This window comes from Lycium ferocissimum, chromosome 4 (assembly GCF_029784015.1).
Source record: "Lycium ferocissimum isolate CSIRO_LF1 chromosome 4, AGI_CSIRO_Lferr_CH_V1, whole genome shotgun sequence".
NCBI classification, from domain to species: Eukaryota; Viridiplantae; Streptophyta; class Magnoliopsida; order Solanales; family Solanaceae; genus Lycium; species Lycium ferocissimum.
Genome location: NC_081345.1, coordinates 8,334,815 through 8,343,641, shown reverse-complemented (window position 1 = coordinate 8,343,641; position 8,827 = coordinate 8,334,815). Strand labels below are relative to the sequence as shown.

The window sequence follows — 8,827 nt, the reverse complement described above, 5'->3', positions numbered from 1 at the left end:
TCAAACCTGAAAACACCCAAACTAACTGAGCGGCGGTAAATACAAGAAGCCGCTTAATTACCCCTTGGCCCTTATGTGGCATTAACTAAAAATAGAGAAAAAAAGAACCAGAGGAAAAAAAATAGGAAAATAGGAAAAAGACAAGAGTTTCATGCAATATTTATAACCATGTGTGGAGTCTACGTGTCATACAATGGATAGTTGGTTCTGGAAAAATCGTTCGAGGCAAGGACTATATAAATCCAAGAGTAATAGCATCATTTTTCAAACAAACGCACACACCAATAATTATTGATTGAGAAGTTGAGCAAGCAATCATTTAGCTAAGTTTCCTTTTTCTCTCAAAAGAAGTTTGCATTCCCTTCTGGAGTGCTCTTCTGCTGAGTAACCTCTTCTTCTACTTTCCATATTCCATATATATACAGCTAGAAGTTTCAACCCAAAGTTTCTTGATCTTCTTTTAAGGTTTAAGGTGAGTTCTTTTTTTTTATCCGAAGGTATAATTAATTTTTACTGGCTCCTTCTTGGTTGCTTTTATAGATGGTAATTTTCTTGAGTTAATGGTTAAAAACATATCTGAACTATCATTTTTTTGCGAGTTTCATACCCACCTATCATACTCTCTCCGTCTCAATTTATATGAGCATGTTTGACTAGTCATGAAGTTTAAAAGAGAAATGAATATTTTTGAATCTTGGACTGACTTAACAGGAAGGAATGTCGTATAAATTGGGATTGGAGGGAGTATTTCCTTTTCCTACCTGAACTATCGACAATCTATGTATTAAAACATCCCAAAGGGAACAACAACTGATAGTTGTGTTTGAAACTCGCGGAAAGGTGATATTTCAGGTGTTTTTTTACCATTATCTCAATTTTCGTTGTACTTTGTGAACCGCGTGTCTCATTCGAAATATTTTGGTAGATCCCATGAAAGTGTGTGAGCTGATTTAATTGCTTCTGTGTTGAAGTTGATACTAGAAAGTTTGATTACAGGTGTTTGCTTCCTGTAATGTGTATTGCTATGTTTATACATGGTTGAGAGTTTTGCTGGAGAATTTATTTTTGGTGAATTTATTGGAAAATGATTGTACGTTCAGCTTCTATATTACCTGCGTATGGATGGTCAGTTGACACTTTGTTTTTGGGGAAGAATTTGAGACGTACAAGAGGTGATTGATTTGTATTCTTTCGAATTTCTTGTATATGCTTTGAATTTACCAATTTTTTGTCTTCATTAAATTCTGGTTAATTGCCTAAATTACCAATTTAAGAAACTGATTTAATGAATATGAGCCTAAGTCCCTTTCAAATTTGTCCCCTTTACCTTCTTCAAATTGAGAAATGAATATTTGGCTGGTTATGGAGTTCCCTTTGATTTGTCAAGTATGAACTTGCCTTTCATATTTCAACCATTATGTCTATCTCAGATGTTTGAGCTGATAACTTATGTATTGTATTTCATCATTAACTTAACTATTTGTCGTTGTTGTTGAAGTATGAGATTGTAAGGTATTAGCCTAGTAGTGTTAGAATCTCTAATCCGATCTGTCATAATTACTAATACATGTCAGTTGATTATAAGATGCCTTCTGCAAAAGATTCTTTTGCTCATTTCCCCACAAATTCGAAGTGACCATATATATAGATAGTTAGATGTGAATATCACATTCGAGCTAACAGCGTGCTTTTGTTGCTCTTTCCTCTGCAGTTAATTGTCAAACATCAACTCGAAAAAAGATGACAGTCACACCTAATATGTCCATCAATGATGGAAACCTCGTTGTCCATGGCAAGACCATACTGAAGGGTGTGCCTGACAACATTATCTTGACTCCTGGATCGGGGGTTGGGCTTGTTAGTGGTGCATTTATTGGAGCAACAGCTTCACAGAGCAAATGCTTGCATGTGTTCCCTGTCGGGGTTTTAGAGTAAGCATTTAATTGTCCTCAGACTTTTTAATTACTGTTGAGTTTAGGTATTTTATTCTAGGGTGTTAACGTTTCAATGATCTGCTTGTTCATTTGATGGCTTCTTCTGGAAAGGAAAGATACAGAAGTTGTTAGAATGACACGATATTTCTTTGAACTCTGTCGCCAGTTGAAGCGACACGACCGCTGTTAATTCATTTAGTAGAATGCATAAGCATGCACAAATGACATGGTCTGATTAACGATACTTCTTTAAATGAAGTTATATGTTTTCCCTTCTTTCACTATTACACGATAACCATAAGGCTGAATACATAGCCAGCCCCTTAAACTAGTCAAGATTTTTCCATTTAGACACCTCAATTGAGGCTATGACCTAACTTAAATCTATACCTAACTTAAATCTATGCATAAATTGTGTCAATTAGACATATATCACTCAATCTTCAGCAATGTTTAAATCTGTGTAGTTTACGTGCAAGTTAAGTGGCAATATACAAAGAAATGTGTCAATAAAAATAAAAGGAAAAGAGAGGGAAAAAAAACAAAGTGTAAGTACACGTTTTTCCTTCTTCTTCTTCCTTGTCTTTATTATTCTTCTTTTGAGACACTATTTATTTCTCCTCCCACAGCCTCTCTCCTTCTTGAAAAACGTTAAAAGAAAGGATCGACGTTGGATCTGGTGGGCTCACCATAAACTTGTCTGGCAAACATAATCTTTTTCCAGCTACTCAAATCTGATTTCGAAGGCTCCAAAGATAATTAGATTTTGTAACTGTTACCTTCTATGGACAAGAATCTATCTTGGACCTTAACCAAACAGAATATTCTTCTTTTAAAGAGGAAACGGTTTCATAGTTTCAAAACGGGAATCACATTTGGGTTGCCATTTTTTTCTAGCATCATTTTACCAACAAGAGGTGTTTGAATCTGAAGATGATGGAGGAATTGGTTTGTCAAGGAAGTTTTTTTGGCGAGAGATGGTGACTAATAGACGGGGAAGAGGGAAGGGTGGAGGAGGAGGAGGTGGATGGTGGCAGATGGTCGTGGAAAATGGCGGAGGTAGTGGCAGGAAAGTGTGAGGAAGAAGGAGAAATTTTGAAAGGAATAGAAAAAAGGAAAACTAAAAAATGAATTAGCCATTTTCTAGGCTTTAACACGCTGAGAAAGGTTGTGTAGTACACACTCTGAGAAAGGGTGTGTAGTACGCACTCTGCCACATCAGTATATCATGTCTAATAGACATAGTTCGACTTGAGTTCAGGTTCTCAATAGGAACAAGTCTAAGTTTGGGTGTCAACTGAAAAATTCGGAGAAGCTTAAGGGGCCACACATGTATTCAAACAAATTTTATAGAATGTAACATAACATTAATGTATGGTTTTTGACTTGGTGGATGATAAGCTAATTCGGTGAAGCTATTGTGCTATTAATTCCACTGCTTTATTACGAGTACAAATTGATTATGAGTGGGATGTACTGACCTTACGGTCACGAAGTCCATCTTTAGTGGTGAAATACTTTCTTCGCATTGTTAAATTTCGTACCTCATGCTAAGAGGGTGAAGGTTGACTTGATCAATTCCATGCAGAAGTACTACATGTTTATCATATTTCAGAACATCACAGGGAATTGAGTTGCAGAAGAATGAAACATGATGCATGTCAGAATGCTACTCGTACTAAAAAATCATATTTCTTTGCTATCTGTTGTTCCAGGGATACTAGGTTCATGTGTTTATTCCGTTTCAAGCTGTGGTGGATGACTCAGAGAATGGGGACATGTGGAAATGATATTCCTTTGGAGACCCAGTTCATGCTTGTGGAGAGCAAAGACACCACCGAGGGTGAGCATGAAGATGCCCCAACTATTTACACAGTCTTCCTCCCTCTACTTGAGGGACAGTTTCGTGCGGTTCTTCAAGGCAATGAGAAGAACGAAATGGAGATTTGCCTTGAGAGTGGTGAGTTTCCTTGCAGCCATTGGAAAATTGATAAATGTAATACATACATTCCGATTAAGTAGACTTCTTGCATCCATTTTTGTTTTACCTTTTGAGGCTTCTTGCATCCATTTTTTGTTTTACCTTTTGAGGCTATATGCAAAAGTACCTGCTATTTGGGTGCTCTGGGAAACAAAGTCGTCTCTCTATGGACCAAGTCTTTGGTTTATCCTTTTAGGCTCATTCAACTGCTTATGGGTAGCCTACGTGCGTTCTGCTCTGTGGGCACAGTACGACAATGTCATTTCTCGTTTTACTTAATATTTTTTCACCTGTTATGAACAAAGCTGTGCAAATAATTCTTCAGGAAAAGCTGCAAGTCCTATTCCCTATTACCACAAAATGAGGCTATATTAACCTATTGGGCTTGACCTATAGCTATAAATGTGATATTGAGCAAGAAATGTCAATGCTGACAGCGTTACTAAAATCTGTAGATCATCAATGGTGGGCAAGAAAGTATAGTAAATGAGAATGAACCAATATGTTCTGTGTGATTTATTTTTGCAGGAGATAATGCTGTTGAAACCAACCAAGGGCTTTATCTTGTTTACATGAATGCTGGGACCAATCCCTTTGAAGTCATTAACCAGGCTGTGAAGTAAGCTTCTAACCTCCTGAGATCTTTCTGATTACAATCACAAAAATATTATATATAGTATATTTGCAGTGTGAAGTAATTGTTGAATAATGTAACTGGTACTCAACTAGCATGATTGTAACTAGCAATTGAGACATCCATTTCTAAATTATATAAATAATGTGTTTTGCTCCTTTTATTTTTTCTTCTCAACAGAGCTGTTGAGAAACACTTGCAAACTTTCCATCACAGAGAGAAGAAGAAGGTAAATAGTTGCTTTCTTACTTTTATTGTGAAATCTTGGTCGGACCATTTTCTGAAGGGAGCATGTAATATCTTCTGTTGATTTCATGTAGCTGCCCTCAATTATTGATTGGTTTGGGTGGTGCACATGGGATGCCTTTTACACCGATGTCACAGCAGAGGGTGTTGAGGATGGCCTCAAAAGGTAATTGTTTTAACTGTTTATTTAGCTATTTCTTAGTTTTTGTTTGGAGATGTCTTTCGAGTTGAACTAAATGATGTAATGCTTTTATGCCAGCTTATCTGAGGGTGGTGTTCGTCCACGTTTCCTGATTATTGATGATGGTTGGCAACAGATTGGCAATGAAGCACCCAAGGATGCTAATTGTGTAGTACAAGAAGGAGCACAGTAAGATTTCTTGCTATTTATAATCGTTATTTTACTGTAATTTGCAGATCTAGTAAACAAAATTATATGTATGATCTCCGATGTTTGTTTTGTAGGTTTGCCAACAGGCTAACAGGAATTAAAGAAAACAAGAAGTTCCAAACGAAAGGCCTGAAGCATGTAGTGGAGGAAGCCAAGAAACAGCACAATGTCAAGTAAGTTTGCAACTTCTGATAGTTGTATTTTATATGATGTCTAAAAATTGCACACACCACAATACCTTTTTACTTATAACTCAATTACTTAGTTTTCTGTTGAACTTAGTTTTCTGTTGAATTCAAAGTACTTCTCAGCACTCAAATCTTTTCCTCCTTGTCTCAAAGGATCTGCTAGTAGGGAAGTGATACTTATCATTTTAATATTTGTTTGTGCTATGCAGGTATGTGTATGTATGGCATGCCCTGGCTGGTTACTGGGGTGGAGTACATCCTGCTGGTCCTGGACTCGAGCACTATGACACTGCATTGGCATACCCCGTTCAGACCCCTGGAGTGATGGGAAACCAACCTGACATTGTAATGGACAGTCTTGCAGTTCATGGATTGGGTTTGGTGCACCCAAAAAAGGTGTTCAACTTTTATAATGAATTACATGCCTATCTGGCATCCTGTGGGGTTGATGGAGTCAAGGTCGATGTCCAGAACATCATTGAAACACTTGGTGCTGGTCATGGTGGTAGAGTTTCCCTCACGAGAAGCTATGTCCAGGCCCTTGAAGCATCCATTGCTCGAAACTTTCCTGACAATGGATGCATAGCCTGCATGAATCATAACACTGATGGGCTCTACAGTTCCAAGCAAACCGCTCTAGTTAGAGCTTCTGATGATTATTATCCTCGTGACCCAGCTTCTCATACCATCCATATAGCTTCGGTTTGCTACAACTCGCTATTCTTGGGAGAATTTATGCAACCAGATTGGGACATGTTCCATGTTAGTGTCTGATATTTACTCTACCTTTATTTTTATCCATTTTTGACGATTCCATATTAGTGTTTGACGATTTCATATGATGGTTAGTTGACGTCAGTTAATACTGAATGCATTAGATGTAAAATGAGGTAAATTAATAACTGAGATGTTCATTGCAGAGTCTTCACCCTACTGCTGATTATCATGCTGCAGCTCGAGCAGTTGGAGGATCACCAATTTATGTGAGGTAATTTTTTGTTCTTTTCTGTCTGGTTCTTCCTTATTGCTTATTTTAACTTGAAAGTTGAAACTGTTATCTAACCTAGTTTCTTTTTCTATTATTCAGTGACAAACCCGGAAATCACAACTTTGAGCTGCTGAAGAAGCTCGTCCTTCCTGATGGATCGGTGCTTCGCGCTCAGTTGCCTGGCCGACCTACTCGTGATTGCCTATTTGTTGATCCAGCTAGAGACGGGACAAGGTCTGCAATTCTTTATGCAACTGATGCATATATGATATATATTGTGTACATTCTTGTGATTATCACGGAAACTTAACCTTCGCGTTTTATGTTGGACAGCTTGCTTAAAATATGGAACGTGAACAAATGCAATGGTGTGGTTGGTGTGTTTAACTGCCAAGGTGCTGGCTGGTGCAAGGTCATAAAGAAGACACGTATCCATGATGCATCTCCTGGCATACTTACAAGTTCGGTCCAAGCAACTGATGTTGACACCATTGCTCAACTCGCTGGCCCTGGTTGGAATGGGGATTCTGTAGTCTATTGCTTTAGATCAGGTAAAGCAATTCCGTAACATAGGTCTTTCCTTAACCAAAAAAAGAAAGGCGGCTCTGATCTTGCAAAGTATGACTGTGGTGTTAGATTACCAATTAACTGTCCATAATTTAATCTACAGGGGAAGTGGTTCAGCTACCAAGAGGTGCTTCGCTGCCTGTGACACTTAAAGTTCTCGAGTATGAAGTGTTCCACTTTTCTCCTGTCAAGGTAACCATTTAACATGCTGACCTTTTTGTTCTTAACTTGCTTCTTGAACACATTTTCCTAAAAGATGGAACGAACAAAAGCTTTATCTTACTAAACATTTTATTGGTGCAGGAAATTGTGACAAACATCTCTTTTGCTCCAATTGGGCTGCTAGATATGATCAACAGTGGAGGTGCCATTGATCAGTACGAAGTCCATCTGGCTTCTGAGGAGAAACCCGAGCACCTTGATAGCAGAAGCCAATCTCCGACTGCAACAGTCTCACTGAAGGTCAGAGGATGTGGCCGCTTTGGCGTTTACATTTCCCAACTACCCCTGAAATGCTCAGTGGATGGTGCAGACACCGACTTTAACTACAACAATGAATCTGGACTGCTTACTATGAACATCCCATTTCCGCAAGAAGAGATGTACAGGTGGAATATCGAATTCCAGGTCTAAGTAAGGAGTTTCTCTGATTAAGAGAATTAATTGTTGTCACAATCTTTTGTATGGAGCCAGAAGTGGCTGAAAGCTTTGTATTGCGCTGGAGGAATGATGTGAGGATTTAGCGTAAGTATTAGCAATGATGTGAGGATTTAGCTCAAGTGTTAGCAATAACGAGAGTGGGTGAGGATTTAGCGTAAGTGTAGCAATAACGAGAGTGGGTGAGGATTTAGGGCAAGTGTTAGCAATAACGAGAGTGGTTCAGGATGGAATGAGTCTCTGTAATAAAACTATCTGGATAATGTTGAATGTGAATCCAGCGTTTTCCCCTTCTACGTATATAGTCTTGATCTATCATTTCCTAATGAATGGATCTTTTGACAGTCTTATCACTCTCATGTCTCCCCCTATATCCAAAAGAAGCGAAACCATGAATTGTTAACAGTGTTTGGTTAAACAGTGTCGTAATCCAGTATAAATGCCCAACTCAGACCTTTCTGGATTTGTTTGTTGGTTTTTTATAACTACTTAAATTACTAAAATCATATCTTAAACAGAACGTTTTTCTGTTTCAATATCATGGTTGCATCTGATGAACTATATGAGAAGTTCTTGTGTGTCAATTTCCGCTACATCGGATATCCCAAATTGATCAAAACTCTTAGATGGATTACTCAAGTTGCACCCTATCCACAGCCTATCCAAGCTCTTGGGCAAATTACTTGACACTCCTACAAATTCAGTTACTACCTTGACAAACAAAGAGGAATAATACTAATGTTCAGGAGTCAAGAAGTTGCTCATTTTAACCGTTGTTGATAAGTCTTTCTAGATATCTGCAAAAGGCAAAAAAAAAAAAAAAAAAAAATCACTTCCTATTTAACAAGTAACCAGTGAGCCTGAACAGCTACTCATATCATTGTTTTTTTCTTATGCTTCTAGGTAATCACATTGAACTTGTTAAATTCAACCTGCACAGCATCATATTGTTACAATCAACAGAAAAATTACTTAACAGAATTTCAATTTGTAAAGTATCTTTACAATGGCAGTGAGTATAAATGAAAACTGAAATGCAATGACAGATAAAATTAAAACATATAATTGGCCAATGATCATGAACTGTCAACTCCACAAAGCAGTATGACCAATATAAAATCTTCAGAGAAAAGAGGGTATTGATCCACATCATCTTGCGGAATATACGGAGGAACCAATATGGGATTAAATTCGAGTATAGCTGCAGCATAGGCATCAAGTTGTTTATGGTAAGAAGCAGT

At 37.8% G+C, this 8,827-nt stretch overlaps 1 protein-coding gene across 3 annotated transcripts; it reads left to right on the top strand.

Moving 5' to 3' along the window:
* Window positions 1-257: 257 nt before the first annotated feature.
* Window positions 258-7,882, top strand: LOC132051500 (probable galactinol--sucrose galactosyltransferase 2). 3 transcript variants are annotated; one of them, XR_009413739.1, is made up of 15 exons: window positions 258-472; window positions 1,712-1,931; window positions 3,650-3,894; window positions 4,444-4,534; window positions 4,730-4,778; window positions 4,870-4,961; window positions 5,055-5,165; window positions 5,261-5,359; window positions 5,584-6,136; window positions 6,295-6,362; window positions 6,462-6,596; window positions 6,696-6,913; window positions 7,033-7,121; window positions 7,233-7,710; window positions 7,749-7,882. XR_009413739.1 is itself a non-coding variant. In XM_059442607.1 (14 exons), the coding sequence occupies exons 2-14, from the start codon at window positions 1,741-1,743 to the stop codon at window positions 7,560-7,562; spliced, it is 2,271 nt and encodes a 756-aa protein (XP_059298590.1). In that variant the 5' UTR covers window positions 258-472; window positions 1,712-1,740; the 3' UTR covers window positions 7,563-7,882. The 3 variants fall into 3 exon arrangements, 2 of the variants coding, with proteins under 2 accessions (XP_059298590.1, XP_059298591.1); XM_059442607.1 differs by having other exon boundaries at window positions 7,233-7,882; XM_059442608.1 differs by lacking the exon at window positions 258-472 and adding an exon at window positions 712-840 and having other exon boundaries at window positions 7,233-7,882.
* The last annotated feature ends 945 nt before the right edge of the window (window positions 7,883-8,827 follow it).

Excerpts from the sequence above, each read along its gene's own strand:
- LOC132051500 (XM_059442607.1), top strand. The coding sequence starts at position 1,741 with ATGACAGTCACACCTAATATGTCCATCAATGATGGAAACCTCGTTGTC. Across the intron at positions 4,535-4,729 it reads GTCATTAACCAGGCTGTGAA|AGCTGTTGAGAAACACTTGC; the intron begins GTAAGCTTCTAA and ends TCTTCTCAACAG. Across the intron at positions 4,779-4,869 it reads ATCACAGAGAGAAGAAGAAG|CTGCCCTCAATTATTGATTG; the intron begins GTAAATAGTTGC and ends GATTTCATGTAG.